Here is a 15376-nt window from a genome sequence, read left to right as displayed (position 1 = left end):
TGTGATCGTGATCTGTTGCAGACGAACCAAACATCGTGACATTGTCACACTCACACCATGCACCTCTCCAAGATCTTATTATCCAAGTAATATTCATTATTCATATATATATATAGCACACGTAATCCCAAAATTAAATTTTGTTGAATTAAAAATCTACAACGTGGGACCCAGAGATCAGTCCAAAAGTATGCTACTGAACACGTAAACCAAATTTTATGAACCTTATCAATCAGCTTATAATGCACATATATAAATAAGAGTATTTATATTGCAACACTCCATTTATATAATAAAGAGCGTAATAATTGCACCAAACCTACCCTTCATTCATGGAGGCCCTCTTCTCAACTGTCCTCCAACACTTTTTCCATAAATGCCCTTTTTAACCCTCTCTCTTAATTCTTATCCCCCAAAAACTTGTATATAATATATATCCCTTGCTTCCCAAAACACCAACTTTCTCTCTTATCACACACTCCCTCACTTTCCAAACCTAAAAAAAGGAAAAATGAATCTTATAACAAGCTTTCTGCTGACCCTTTTGCTCATAACTTCTCTCTCTTCACTTTCTCTCTCCGCCCGACCCGGGTCCGACGGGCCCTTCTCGGCCGAGCTCAAGGGCTCGAAGGGTTCGTCGCCCGGCTCCAACTCCAACAACAACGGGGGGTTCTTCGGGCCCGGGCCGGGGTTCAACATACCCGGGTTCGGGAACGGCAACGGGTTTGGCGGCGGGTATGGGTACGGGTACGGGGGTCCTAAAGGAGGGCACGACAAGGGAGGGATAGTTAGGCCCACTGTGGTGTGCACAGATAAAGGACCGTGTTACAAGAAGAAGCTGACGTGTCCGGCCAAGTGCTTCACCTCCTACAGCCGCTCCGGCAAGGGATACGGCGGAGGCGGCGGCGGCGGTGGCTGCACCATGGATTGTAAGAAGAAGTGTGTCGCCTATTGTTAGAGGGAAGAATATTACTATAGGCTTCTCTGGTTGTTTGCAGCCGGTAGCCGGTAATTCATATATAGTTTTCCATATACATATGTATGAGTTATGACTACTAGTAGCACTTGTTAAAGTGAGTATATAGTATGTGATGCAGTTTTTTAATTAACTAGATCGTATGGTGATATGATATATGATAATTAGATCACATATGGTATAATATATATATATATATATATGTAAGTGTGAGAGAGATTCTGTGACTCTCTGATGAGTTGCCAGTTTTACTTTCTCTCTCTCTGAATTTGCTCGCTCTGATTCTGTCGCTTATTCGAGGCTTTTATTTTTATTTTTATAAGGTTATAATGTGTTATGAATATGAATAAAATAAATATGGAAGAATATATATGGACTCATGACTTAGGGTTTGAATAATTGAATTTTGGGTACGATTGTCTAGTGCGGTATTTATAATGTTAATATGCGACCTGCTACGTTCGTGGACTTTCTTGATTTTTGTTATTTGAAGCGTTCTTTGTCTGGAAGGGAAAGCGAATACTTTTCTCCTAAATAATTTTAGGGGAATAACTTTGATTCGATGGAAGATGTTAAGCTTGTTGACTACCATGATTTGGTATATACTTTGTGGCTTTCTTTTCCCATTTGATTGAACACCGATTTGATATGTTACTAAACCATTGTAGAATATAGAAAGGTATATCTTTTTCTTCTTGGAAACAACAAAGTATAAAACAAATGCGATAGAAATTTTGAACCAACTTATATTAAAAATTGTTAGTTTTGTTTAATTTTTTTATTATTTTGATTTGATAATTTTAATCAAATTTAAAGTTTATACGCATACTTTACAATAAAAATCTCCCATTAAAAACATTGAAAAAATGTAGAACACTCTGAGTGCGTTTAGAATTAGTTTTTTATTCTTTTTAAAATCATTTTTGTACGTCTTTTAATATACAAAAATGAAAATGGTCCGTAAACCGTGTTTGTTTAGCAAATATTTTGAAAACGAAAATAAAAACAAAAACCAGGCTAACAAGGTTGAGACATAGAGAGATATACAAATACAAGCCATATCTATGCCAACTAGTTATTAGGTCTTCTTCAAATTTTGGGGTCCCATTTTATGGCAAACTAACACATTGTTCATGCCACGTAATTTTGGTTTTATCAAAATCATAAGTCATTCAGACCACATAGAATATTGATGTGATATTTACATACTAGCTAGTTGAACGGGTAATGAGACACCAAAATATTACAAATTAACAAGCATGAGTTTAAATCATTAATACACGAGTATTATTTTTCATTTCCCCCACTAGCAATTTCATGTTGGTTCCCTCATTACTTCTTTAACAGCACGCTTAATTTCAGCAGCTCTGATCTTTCCTCGGGGTGTAAATGAATAATCACATGAACAAAGAAATTATGATAGTTCTAATGATCAGAAGTTTATATATATATATATATATATCCATAGCGCTTTGTTGAGGTTTAGCCAGGAGAAATGGAATGTAAATGCCAATATTCTTAATTATTGACCCTCCAATACTATCCGTGTCAATAGGTACTTTATTGATTCTCATGTAGGGCAAAATAGGAAATTGGACCTTTAAAAGACTTGCCTTTCATCTCAAACGTTATGTCCTTATAAGTTGATAGTTATTATTGTATTTAAATAATTTGAGTCTTGGGATTTATTTTACCTTTTACATTCCTCCCGGAAATGGTGTTCTCTTCAGAGTCATTAATTTTGTATGGGATGAATTGAGCCGCTCGTTTAAATTTTTGTTGGATTCCAATACCATGATGAAATTGGATTTTTTTTAAAACTTAAGATTTCCATCTTAAAAGTTAACTTGTTAAATAAGGTAACTTAATGTTCGTATAAGTTCATATTATTATATTTAAATGATGTGAGACTTGAGTTTATTTTATCCTATATGCTTCAATTATTAAAAATACGAAATATAATTTATAAATTAAGCGCAATAATTAACGTCTTATCCCAACTAAATCATGGTCCTAGATAGCTTCTATTTCAAGCAGAATGCCACTATCCGTAGCCACAAAATGAACATTATAGTGGTCCATAAAATCCATAAAATAAACATCTTTGTTCATAAATGAGTAACAAAATCATAGAGTGCCATAATCACATCCCTAATTAATGCTGAATATTGTGTCCACACCAATGTTTTAAACTAAAGAAGAGATTTGTATCACCTTCCATGTGATCATTCTACCAAAAAAAAACAAAACAAAACAAAACGCTCATGACATATATTGTCCGTTTTGAATTTAAATGTGTAAATATGAGTTTTTTTTTTTTTTTTTTTTTTTTGCGTTTCGTCAAAATAAATTGAAATTTATTTTAAATTTTAAAAATTTTTTTTTTTTTTTTTTTTTTTTTTTTTTTTAGCGTTTCGTCAAATATAATTGAAATATGGTATATTTATTTATGAACTATAACTTTATATAACCTTTCTCAAATGATGTAAGACTGGATAACTTGCTATGTTTTGGAACCTTTTGCCTCAAAGAATCTGTACCTGTTTAAATACCATCAATCCCCCTAAGCACTTTCAGCTCTGCACACAGAATCTTATCATGTCTAACGAATCTTAAAGAGTTCGGGGTCCAAAAAGATTTTGTCAAAAAATTAATGGCCATTTAAATATATAGTTAGAAAACTCTAAAGCGAAAGAAAATGGGCAAGAATGAACTATATATAATTAGAGAACTCCCGTCATAAATAAAACATGAAGCTAGCTCTAAGAGCCGTCCATATCTATACAATGTTATCTCTTCTTGCCTTGAATATATATGCTTTAGGATCAAAATTTGATATCACGTACGAATTAATGTATGAACAAAAAAAGTGCATACCCACCTGTTTTTATAAAACGAAAAAAAAAACAAAAAACGAAGGATGTGTTTGGAATTATTTTTGTTTTTCATGTTTTTTGAGAAAGAAAAAATAAAAACGGGAGAGAAACGACATTTGACACAATTAAAGACAAAAAACGAAAATGAAAAATGACTTTTAGTCGTTTTTCATTTTTTGTTTCCGTTTTCTCCTCTCTCGAGCAGAGAGAGACATTAATGGATTTTTTTTATACTGAAAATAATCACTTGATAAAACTACTATAAACTCATTTTTAAAAATGATTTCTGTCTGAGATTGAAAACGTTTTCATTTCCATTTTCATACAAAAAGTAAAATTATTTTAGAACGAGTTCAAAACATACCCAAAAGTTAATTAAGAGCATAAAGTACTAAAACCATGCTAATTGAAAGGAATAGCAAGTGCCTCAAAAAACTAAAAAAAAAAAAAAAAAAGAATCTCGAAGCTCTAGCTACTACTTTGAGTTACCGGTCACGTATCACAATAACTAGGTGTACTTCTAGGATTAAAAACAAATGAACAACAATATTGACATAATATGAAAATAGTAACACATCTTATAATACAGTAACTACTAAAATACCATAAATAATAATCCATATATACACATAAGAGAATCGAGCAACGGTGGACGTACCTGTCCATGTCAAGTAAAAAAGTACGGTTTCCTCAAAGGAACTCTCAAGCTTTTTATTTCTCACAAGTTATATTCGTGTCTATGTGTTATATTTTGGATCAGGACAGAAGAAAAACGTTTTCAAAGCGATGAAGACAGTTGGTTTTGTATTTTAGTGTATTTTTCCAGAGTCTAGAGATGAGATTAGACGTGTCTTTGGCTAATCGGAGATATTATTTTTATTTCTTTTCAATATTAATGAATGATATGGTTAAATTATGAAACATGTGGGAACAGAGGGAAAATATCGGTGTGGGGCTCTAGTCTATGATTTGAAAGCTCTATACAAAAAAAAAAAAAAAAATTGTTGCTACTTGTCCTTCATAAAACGACATTCGGTTCGTGTTGCTGTACATAAAACGACATAGCCTTTATTGTCTGAAAGCTGAAAGGTCGATGTCGGTTGGAAAGCGACATCTTTTTGTTTTGTTGCCGTTAAAAAAAGGAAATCAAATGTGAACTGTGTTCTGACTTTTGAGAACCGATCCTTAAGACGACAAACTGCATGTCGTTTTACCATAAGATTTCGTTTTTATTCCTAGAAGTAAAATTCATTTTGGTATAAAACTGTGGTACGGTGCTGCATGCATTATATATATGACGTGTGTATATATGTATGTAGATGGTATTAAGAAAACATCGTTCAAGTTTGAGACTTTGTTGCCGTTTCTTTATACAAACAACATGCCGTTTCAGTTTAAACGACACACGCTGCTTTTTATCATAAGAACTGGTCGTCCTGTTATCGAAACAATGTGTCATGCAATCATATCGTGTATCTTGTATTCATATATAATAATAATAATAATAATAATAATAATAATAAAGTGCAATACATTATTGTATTTGCAAGCATACTGTCCTAGGTCCCCCTCACAAATTAGGAGGAGAAAACGACAACAACACTTACCTAGTAAATTAAAATTCAAATATCATATAGAAAAAAACATGGAAGGATTATTCCCGCAGGGTCATTCTCAATTTATGTCATGAACTTTAAAAAGTCTCACTTTATCTTTTGAATTGTTCTCACTTAACCCATTTTGTTGTAATTTCTATTAAAATCAGACAGAAAAAGAAAAGATTAAGTGTGATCATGTGATTTTTATATGTTTCTTTTTAGCAAAAATCTAAACAAAAAGATCACGCGACTGCGTTATTCTCTTTTTTATCTATATATTTTTAATATAAATTGCAACAGAATGGGGTTACGTGAAAATAAGTTAAAATTCAAAATGCAAAGTGAGAATTTTTAAAGTTTAGAGGACAAATTAGAAATGATCTTAAAGTTCAGGGGTCATCAGTGATAATAATTCAACATGGAAACTAGAGTTGAAAAAACACAGACGAAGAATTGGCTTGATTCTACCTCTACACGGAACAGGTTAGTTTTATAGTCGTATAGTTTGCATTTCCCTTGAAAGAAAAACAAAATATATATCAAGTAAAAAAAAAAAAAAACTATATATTCAAAAACCAACATTTGACAAGTATGTTCAAGGATGATAAAATTCAAACTTAACAGGGGCCAAGAGATGCTGCAAGAATAAAAACGTGAGCAAGTTCCATAAGAGATGCGTGATCATTCAAATCTTTGGAAGGCTAAACTAGAAATGTCAAGCTTATGTCCTGGGTTTCTTTTAGAAAAAAATTCCTTATCCGGGTCCTTCGCCTCATAATCATATTCAGAAGGTTAAAGTACTACCAAAATAATGATTATAATCTATGAGGATCTCTTTACCCAGGAATGGGGAAACAACTACTTCGACAACTACTACTTGATTCATTTAGAAGGTCGTCTCTTTACCCCCATTCTATAGAGGAACGGAGGACACAACAACTACTTGATATCTCGTCATTAAAAAAGTAGTCCCTCTGAAAAATAGTTAGGGCGCATTTGAAAGGTATACTCAAATCATTCTTGATCCTAACGTTTGAAATTTAAATTTTTTATGAGAAAAAAACACTATATTGGAATCAATTATTTGAGTTTGAATATATGAAACAAATGGGTTTTTGGCATTTTCAGCCTTAATTCCTCCTCGTATATTAGATATATCCGTTAAAAAAGTACACCATAAGAAAATAATAATGAGGACAAAAATCAAGTCAAGTGGCTTCAAATAGTAAGGATGGCAATATGTTTCCAACGATCCTGTATTTTGTATTTACCAAGGTCTCCTTGTCATGCACGAATCATGATACACAATACTACAGAAGCAGCACTCAAACATAGTATTGAAACAAGGTATAGCAAAAGAAATGGTCAAACAAATATTTCTACCAGAAAATTCCTGTGGCTAATGGCATATACAACCTAAATCCATACCGAGTCGCTGTCTTTCCTTTTCCCCACTAGCTTCATAGTGCTGCCCTCATGGCTTCTCTTGCAGCCTCACGCTTCAATTCTGCAGCTTTGCCGCTGCCTCGGAAGTACGTGTATACTTGCTGCAGAGTAACAAGGAACAAGAATAAATAAACAAAAGAGATTTGATACATCCAACAGTTAGAAGAAAGTTTCTGCGACTCTTTGTCGAGATCTTGCCAGGAGAAATAGAAAGTAAAATTTCACCTGAATAACTGTGATGCTGACCAACGATTCAAGACAGAATAGTCCAAATCCAACGAAGTAGAAGATCTATAGAGAGCAAAGAAAATATAGTTAGTATGATCAAGCTTTGGCGTACAAGCCAAGTTTATCGACTCCGGTGTCACTTGACACCATGTTCATGGTCAATGATACTAATCGATACTCGTGAAGGGAAAATCTAGTGAGATGAACAACGAAACATGCTTACCCCAACCAAAACTTGGCTCCCTATAAGGTCTATCGCAGGCAGAATGCCCCTGTCCAAAGAGACAACAAACATCAGTTGCATACACACAAGTCCGAAACCTCTTTACATTTAAATGATATTACAGTGACATTTCTAGTTTAGGCCTCAGGAGCATCAAATAGCCATAGGCCCATATGAATTGTAGTCCAATCAAACCATATGAATTGTAGTCCCATCAAAACACCGGCAAAATTTTATCAAAGGTGCATGAGAAAGCAAAAGAAAAATAATGTAGCGAGAACAGAAACGTAAAACGGAAAGGAAGGTCAGTGACTTAAACACAAATTCCTGAAATGGAAGTCCTATACATACGTGAGAGATTTTCCTTTAAAGACGATTGGAGGAGCAACTGCAGCAAAAATGCAGAAAGCAATGTGAAGCTGCAGGCAGACAAAATTAAAATGTAAGAATAAGAACAACAATGAGGAATCCTTTCATTCTAAAAGCAAATAGCAGATTTACAAAAGATAAGAAACAGGAGACAGCAGAGGACGCTTGCCAGATAAAACATGAAAAACCATCCAAATCTAAAAGCACTTTCTCTCCTGCACACAAACAAATGGGAGCATTCCGATTAAAGGATCAATCCAATATAAATAAGAAATGCATGCTACATAAATACAAGCACCCCCAAGGTTGAAAACTAAAATATATACCTAAAAGCACGATATAGTGGACGGTACCACAGCACATAGGAGCCAGGGACACCTGCTATGAAATAGATCAGCGCAAGGAACCAGATCTTCACCGCTACAACAAAGAACAGGAAACTATCAACATCTAAAACATTTGAGATGGTAATTCAAAAATGAAAACACCCATATCTATAGGAAAGGTGCAAAAGGGAATTTGTATTCACCTTCCCCTTTAATCCATGCTGTAGTAACAGCTATGATATTCCAGAGAAGACAAAGGATCAGTCCTGCACAAAACCAAAATTCATCACCAAATCAGGGCCATCTTCAATGACTTGATTCAAAAGATGCATCGAAGGAAAAGAAAATAAGTCAAATTATATGCTACAAGTAATGAATCTACACAACCCCTTGTTGAGATGAAAAAATTTTGACCTTCCCAAGTGAAAAACAACCAAAAGAAGAAAACATATGTTACCCTAAAGCCTTAAACAGCCAGGCTTTTGGAATGGTACATAGAAAAATATCAAACTGAAAAAAAATTCCCACATGGTTAGAAAAAGCTTAAGCCTCCATCAAGTTTCCTGGAAAGTGGAAACCAATTAAAACGTTTCTTTAAGGTGAATTGAAATCCACCCAAACAAACCAATTCCCAAAGCCAGTGAATTATGGCTCTCAAGCCATCTCAATATGCCGTATAATATTCATGTTCAAAATCAATCTTATAGATAATATGCATAATTTATAAATGGAGAAAAATAACAGAAAATAACTAAAACAAAAGTAGAAACCCCTTGCGGATTACTTTTTTTCTCATACTAAAAATACTTTTACTACAACTTGAGGACGCAGAGATAACAGTACCAAGCCATCTATTACTAAATCAAAAAATGATAAAATCAAGCATTCATTGGCATACCTAACCATGTTGAGAATGCAATATACTGAACTTTTTGTAAATGAATTGGTATATCTTTTACAATATCATGATGGATAATCGGAAAGAAAGGTGGCCAATTCTTCTCTTCAAGAACAATTCCAGCTGCATAACAAAAGGGACAATGAATGACTATACATTCGCAACTGGCGCAAAAGGAAGAAAATTCCCTATATGAATAAGTAAAGAATTGGACACAAAATATTTCACTCTTAAAGTAAATTAAAACAATAAGCTGATACTTGCTTAGATACGAGGACATCACTAAAGATAAGAATGTAACATGCAAGAAGGCTTACCGCGAGCCGCAGCTTCTTCTCTTCGTTTTATGTCCTGCACAAAAGTTAAACAGACTTTTAATTCTGCAAAAGAAATGGTCGTATAACAGATGGTATACTTAAAAAAATTATAATAAAAATAGAAAAGATAAGTAACAAGTTTAAGTCCCACTTTTTGGTTTGATAGGCGAATACCACATACTCATTTTGTTAGTATACAGGATATATAACAGTCCAGGACACAGAAAGGCAATATCCTACAATACAAATGGTGAGCCTAAATCTTAAATAGTTGGACTTACTGCTATTAAATCCATTCCAAGGTTTCATATATACCAGGACACAGAAGGGCAATATCCTACATAACAAATGGTGATCCTAAATCCTAAATAGTTGGACTTACTCCTATTAAATCCATTCCAAGGTTGATTGCATCTATTGGTTCTCTCAATACCAAAACCCATATTCCCAAAAACATTCGAGCCAAATATATATATATATAATAAACGTCTAGAATAACTTCTAGAATTACATGATAACGAGTCATGGCTCATCTTTAAGCTCAACTATAGTCATTTCTCATGTATGCTTTAAATACACAGCCAACCACTTATCCTAGAACCAATTACAAGATAACTATTTAACAAATGACAATATAGAAATATATTGACCGGTGTAGTACAACAAGTTATGTCTCATCATAAGCGTTCGTCTATGATCATGCCTAAATGACTCACTTAGCCACCACTCATAAACCCAAATGAATTGAACTTGATGAAAACAAATAAATCCCTCAAAAAAAAATTTGTAATGTCAGAACAAAAATTCAACTTTGATACAACAAAAGAAGCCCTTTTCATGGCCAAAATAAAAGGAAAACCACCAGGTAAGTCTAACATTGTAAAATGTTCATTTACTCAGAATTCAGAAGTTTGGCTAACAGATACCTCCTCACGCCTTCTCAACTCAGCTTCCTTCGCTTGGAGTTCCTTCTCTTTCTTTCTCAAATCCTAAGTTAAAAGCACTACAATTAGACAGACAGAGATAATTGGTTGTGACAAAATACCAAAATAAAGATCTAGTCCCACCGCAGTTGAGTCCATAGGTATATCGATTGTAGCACCACGACCATAATTGAAATCAACAGGTTCCGGAGGAAGAGGAGACAACCTTGAGTCTTTGGCTGGTGCGACACCTCCAGAATTCTGAAAATTTATTCAAAGACATACTTAAGAACTCAAAAATTCACAATTTATATCCTTTAGAAGGGCGGGGGATATAAACAACAAGGGCATAAATGTAAAACAAGAAACAAATAAGACATACGCTGGCAGCATCATTTACAACATGTTCATCTTCTGACCAAAAAAAATCCCTTAAAAGAGTTGTACGGGAGGCGGGAGCAAACCCCCACAGCAACTTTAAATAGCATTATTAAGGGGAAAAAACCAACAAAAACAGCTTCCATGAAGAAATTTAAAGAGTAAATGAGCTTACTGTTGTATAAAAAGCACCCCCACCATATTTCGACTGCCCTGACGCTTTACCCCTAACTCCTGGGTCCTGAATGTAATTACAAAAGTAGAACTTGCATTAGAGTATGAATACAAGTTTTTTTTTTTTTGGTTCAAAATTAAAAAATAAAAAAAAAAATAAAAAACTGCGAAAAAGAGGAATTTATACCACCATCAGACACATATTTAGATATTAATAACAACGAAATACCATGCAAAGCCCGGACAAAGTACATAACATAGGTATGGATTAACTTACAAATATCAAATTTCATCTTTCACCAATTAGAAAAATCAATTATTCATGATTATGTAAGGATTAACTTACTATATCAAATCTATAGCTGGACTCTAAAAAGAACCATTAGCTCCTTGTTAGAGTTGCTTCCCATCAAAATCTCAGGGACAAAGAAAATAGTACTTCCTGACACAAATTATTTTTGAAAGGAAGAATTTCTTAAGCATAAAAGATTATTCCTCAGTTCATAAAGCCAATCGGTATCTGATTTTTCAAAATAATTGTATAGTTGTTAAAGTAAAACTCGAATTAACACCAGAAATCCAAGCAATATAAGCCAGAGAATTCAAAATTCTCCATTTCAATTCCCGCAAACACATAACGCGATCGAATTCAAAGAGGGAAAAAAAAAAAACAAAAAAAAGTATAATCCAAGCAGACGCAATTGATCAGAGACGAAACAAAGTCAACCACCGTAGAAGCTCAACCGAAATTCACCAACCTCAAAAAAAGCCAGTTTGAATTTCGATTCTACAAAAACCGGCAGAGAAGAAGACTCGGAGTTAAAGAAAGACTTACGGAGAAAGGATTGACTTCTTCTTCTTCGTCGAAGGGGTTGTGATCGTAGCGACCGGCCATGGCGAACAGCTCTAGCTCAGAGAGATAGAGAGAGAGAGAGAGAGAGATGATAATTTGAGAGTTCTCGGACTGTACAGAACAAGCTTATGAGAGAAGGAAATGAAATTAATTCAGAAAGAAAAATTTAACAAAAGAAAGAAAAACCAGAATTTCGACAGCTTTGTCCTTCCCGCAAAGTAATATATGAACAGAGTCACAGAGTCGACGAAATTCTAGAAAGACAAAATAATTTTTATTTGTTTTCTCATTTGCTTATTAGTCTAGAGAGAGAGAGAGAGAGAGAGAGAGAGAGGAAAAAGTTGGAATAGACTATCGAAATTTTAAGGGCAAACAGCGGGAGAAAGTCGCCACTCGCCAACTCCACGGCAGGCGGCGGTTTTTTTTAATTTGTTTTATATTTATACTTAATATTCTTGAATTATATTTTTTAAAAGGTAGAAAATTAAACTTATAACTTATGCACCCTGAAATTTTCATAATTTGCAAGTTGGACTCCAACTTTACTTTTACTATTTATTTTTAGGGCCCTAAATTTAAGGATTATGGGAATGTGGTCTGATCGATTAATTTTGCACTGGTGCACCTTACTTTCTTTATTATTTACAAGTTGAAACCAAGCTTTTTAATTTGAGTAAATTGCACTGAGTCACTTCAAACTATGCATTTTTTTACATAATGGACCTCAAACTACACCCGAACATTAAAATCAATAGTAAATGAGGTTCAATAGCTAACAAACGTTCTCAAATTGACAATTTAAAACACAAGATTGATGTTTGAAAGGCAAAAATTTTCATTTTTCAAACCATATCACATGTAAATCTTATGTCTCAAACTATCAGCTATTGAACTTCAATTGTAACTGATTTTAAAGTTCATAGTGCAATTTGTTAAAATTGAAAATTCAATGTTCATTATACAAAAATGAATAATTTGGGATGCAACAGTGTAGTTTACTCTTTTAATTTTGGTATTTATGATCCTAAATTTGAAAATTCATTACAATGTAATCCAATTGATGATGGACGTCAATTACTATTCCAAATATTAAAATTAAAAAATTTTCAAGCCTAATTTGCCAATCAATGAAAAGTTTAAGACGCATTTTGGTGCGATAATTGTGGGGTATTTTGACCATTAATTGACATTCGTAAGCTATTGGACTACAAGTGCAATAAAATTTTCAATTTAGTGTTTCATTTACAAAAATTAAAAGTTTAGAGTTTAAGTTGCCAAACTCCGATGAGTTTAGGTTGCATCAATGTGGGGAAAAAAAATTCAAAATCTAACTTGCCAACAAACATAAAGTTTTAGATGCATTTTTGTGTAAAAATCTTACCAGCCTTTTCGTCCAATAATTTGGCATTCATTAACTATTAGACCACAATGCAATAATTATCAAATTTAGGGTCTTATTTGTCAAATTTTAAAATTTAGAGTCCAAATTGCTAAACATTGATAAGTTCCGGGCTTATCAATTACAATTTACCCTTTTTAGGTGATGTGTCAAACATTAGGTATGAATATTTTTAGTGTTATTTATAAATTAGTGGAAACTTTCATATGGAGCTGGAGATAATTTTATTTTTTAGAAAAATTGTTTGGACCATAATTTGCTGCTTCGTTTTCTGAAGGATACGGAATTCCTTTCAGTATCATTTCAGACAAAGAAGACCTTTCGTTTGCCTTGCTTTGGGAGAAAAAGATGTGCAAACACAATATTGAAGTGGACGTGTTATCTTATTTTAAAGGGGGTTTTTTTTTTTTTTTCTTTTTCCCCCTTTTATACCTTGTTCTTCTTTTTTCTTGTTTTATTCTGTTGTTTGTTTATTTATTATATGAAAAAGAAAATGTTAAGGGGTAAATGCATGAAATGTATGACATTCCCTTAACAAATTAATTAGTGAGTTCTAGCATAATCATATTATCTATTACGCATGAATTCAAGTTCATTCAAACGAAGAGCCAAAAAAGAAAAAAAAATAAAATATTAACGGATTAAAAAATAAATAAATAAACATATCAAAGAGAAAAGGGGTCTCTCTATTATATATTTGTCCAAATCAACCCAAACGTTACTCTTTGGCTCCTTGGTTCGAATAAATTGTACTCTTTGATAATGACTTCCTCTTTTATATTCTCAAAGCTATCGAAACAATACAAGATAGCTCACTCTTCGTTTATCTCGAAGGCGGTTCAATAAATAAATAAAAGTGGTTTGGTTTCATTTTGTAGGCCAAGGGGAACGAGGTTTAGTCCTCCTTTTGTCCTTGTCTTCATTCGTTAGCCAAGTTGTTTGCAGTTTATGTCATCCTTAGGAATAAATAGATAAAGATGTGTTAAAGTGTAAAATTTTTATTAGTCCACTTCTTAATAGTTTAAGTTTTTGAGATAAATTGATAAACTAATATAGTATCAGAACGGGAGATCATGAGTTTCAAACCTTCATAATTGCACTCTTTATCTCATTTAAATTGTCATCATGTATTAGGTCTTTAATATATCTCGAGCTTAAATATTCACATGTTGGGCTTTCCAATTAATTTACCCACACGATTGTTCATTGTCCAGCCCACACGTGAGGGGGAGTGTTAAAGTATAAAACTATTGTTGGTTCACCTCCTAATAACTTAAGCTTTTGGGATGGATTGCTAAACTAACATAACATGGTATTAGAGCGGGATGTCTTGAGTTTAAACCCCCGTAATTGCACTTTTTATCCTCATTTAAATTGTCATCATGTGTTGGGTCTTTAATATATCTCGGCCTTAAATATTCACGTGTTGGGCTTTCTAATTAATTTACTCATACGATTACCTATTGTCCAGTCCATATGTGAAGAAAAGTGTTAAAGTATTAAACTATTGTTGGTCCACCTCCTTTTGTCCTTGTTTTCGTTCGTTAGCCAAGTTGTTTACAATTTATGTCATCGTTAGGAATAAATAGATAAAGACGTGACTAATGAACACACAAAATTAACATATATAAGAGAAGATTGTTGCATGTTTAGATATTTATTCCTCTCCCCATAAAAAAAAGAAAATTATTGAATTTATCTTTATAGCATGAATTGAGATTTTAACTCTTTAATCTTGATTAACGTCGTTCATTTCACCGATTTAAATATTTAATTTTAATTTTATTATAATTAAAAACTCTCATAAAAAATTACTGCTACAGTAAAAAAATTCACATAAAATCACATCTCAATTCAAATTAAAAAAAAATTTAAAACCGCGACTAATATTTGACTTAAAATGATATAATCTCACGCACTCGGGGTATTTGTCATCTTATTCTTTTCCTAATAAATAAGTACCGAACCTACCCACTTCAACTAAACTGCAAAACTATTGAGGGCTTAATTAGTACAGAATTTAATAGCCCAAAACTGACGCTGAGATGTAAACCAATACGTGTTATCTCGTTCTAGAATTTTGGACCAGGAAAGTTATCGTTTTGGAGACGTCAATAAATACGTTGAATTGAAAGATGTCTTCTATTACAAGCCTTCTGACTAATTCGGCCCTTTTACTAATTTTGTAGTTGTACAATGTCGAAATGCGCTTGAAAAGTAATGCTAACCATAGACAAATTAAAATGTCATACGTATTAGAATCTATACCATCATCTTCCATGAAAAATGATTCTCTGTAATTAAATTTTCAGATAACCAGAAACCATTTAAATAGACCAATAAGATGAGCTAGATACAGGTAAGAAGATATATATTTATATATATATAATAT

The 15376-nt window shown here is 33.1% G+C and overlaps 2 protein-coding genes across 3 annotated transcripts; one reads left to right on the top strand and one right to left on the bottom strand.

Annotated features, from left to right (window-relative positions):
* Nucleotides 1–346: 346 nt before the first annotated feature.
* Nucleotides 347–1148, top strand: LOC21389807 (keratin, type I cytoskeletal 9). Its single transcript, XM_010094312.2, has one exon. The coding sequence runs from the start codon at nucleotides 512–514 to the stop codon at nucleotides 956–958; it is 447 nt and encodes a 148-aa protein (XP_010092614.1). The 5' UTR covers nucleotides 347–511; the 3' UTR covers nucleotides 959–1148.
* Nucleotides 1149–6690: 5542 nt separating this feature from the next.
* Nucleotides 6691–11883, bottom strand: LOC21389806 (secretory carrier-associated membrane protein 3). Of its 2 annotated transcripts, XM_024163124.1 has the most exons (14): nucleotides 11772–11883; nucleotides 11568–11638; nucleotides 10734–10799; nucleotides 10325–10441; nucleotides 10184–10246; nucleotides 9258–9291; nucleotides 8941–9063; nucleotides 8246–8308; nucleotides 8043–8136; nucleotides 7886–7931; nucleotides 7699–7766; nucleotides 7348–7396; nucleotides 7122–7187; nucleotides 6691–6997 (listed from the first exon to the last, which is right to left on the bottom strand). In XM_024163124.1, exons 2-14 carry the CDS (start codon nucleotides 11625–11627, stop codon nucleotides 6911–6913), a joined length of 936 nt encoding a protein of 311 aa, XP_024018892.1. In that variant the 5' UTR covers nucleotides 11628–11638; nucleotides 11772–11883; the 3' UTR covers nucleotides 6691–6910. The 2 variants fall into 2 exon arrangements, with proteins under 2 accessions (XP_024018892.1, XP_024018891.1); XM_024163123.1 differs by having other exon boundaries at nucleotides 11568–11883.
* Nucleotides 11884–15376: the final 3493 nt, after the last annotated feature.

The sequence above is a fragment of the Morus notabilis genome, unplaced genomic scaffold (assembly GCF_000414095.1).
Source record: "Morus notabilis unplaced genomic scaffold, ASM41409v2 Scaffold2307, whole genome shotgun sequence".
Lineage (NCBI taxonomy): Eukaryota > Viridiplantae > Streptophyta > Magnoliopsida > Rosales > Moraceae > Morus > Morus notabilis.
The sequence above is the reverse complement of the archived record's forward strand: the minus strand, read 5'-3'. Positions and strand labels throughout refer to the sequence as shown.

Bases quoted from the DNA above. Each gene is read 5' to 3' on its own strand.
- LOC21389807 (XM_010094312.2), top strand. From the start codon at position 512: ATGAATCTTATAACAAGCTTTCTGCTGACCCTTTTGCTCATAACTTCT.
- LOC21389806 (XM_024163123.1), bottom strand. From the start codon at position 11,627: ATGGCCGGTCGCTACGATCACAACCCCTTCGACGAAGAAGAAGAAGTC. The intron at 10,442-10,733 runs GTAAGCTCATTT...ATAAATTTTCAG, and splicing joins GGGGTGCTTTTTATACAACA to AATTCTGGAGGTGTCGCACC. The intron at 8,309-8,940 runs GTATGCCAATGA...GGTTTTGTGCAG, and splicing joins TGCATTCTCAACATGGTTAG to GACTGATCCTTTGTCTTCTC.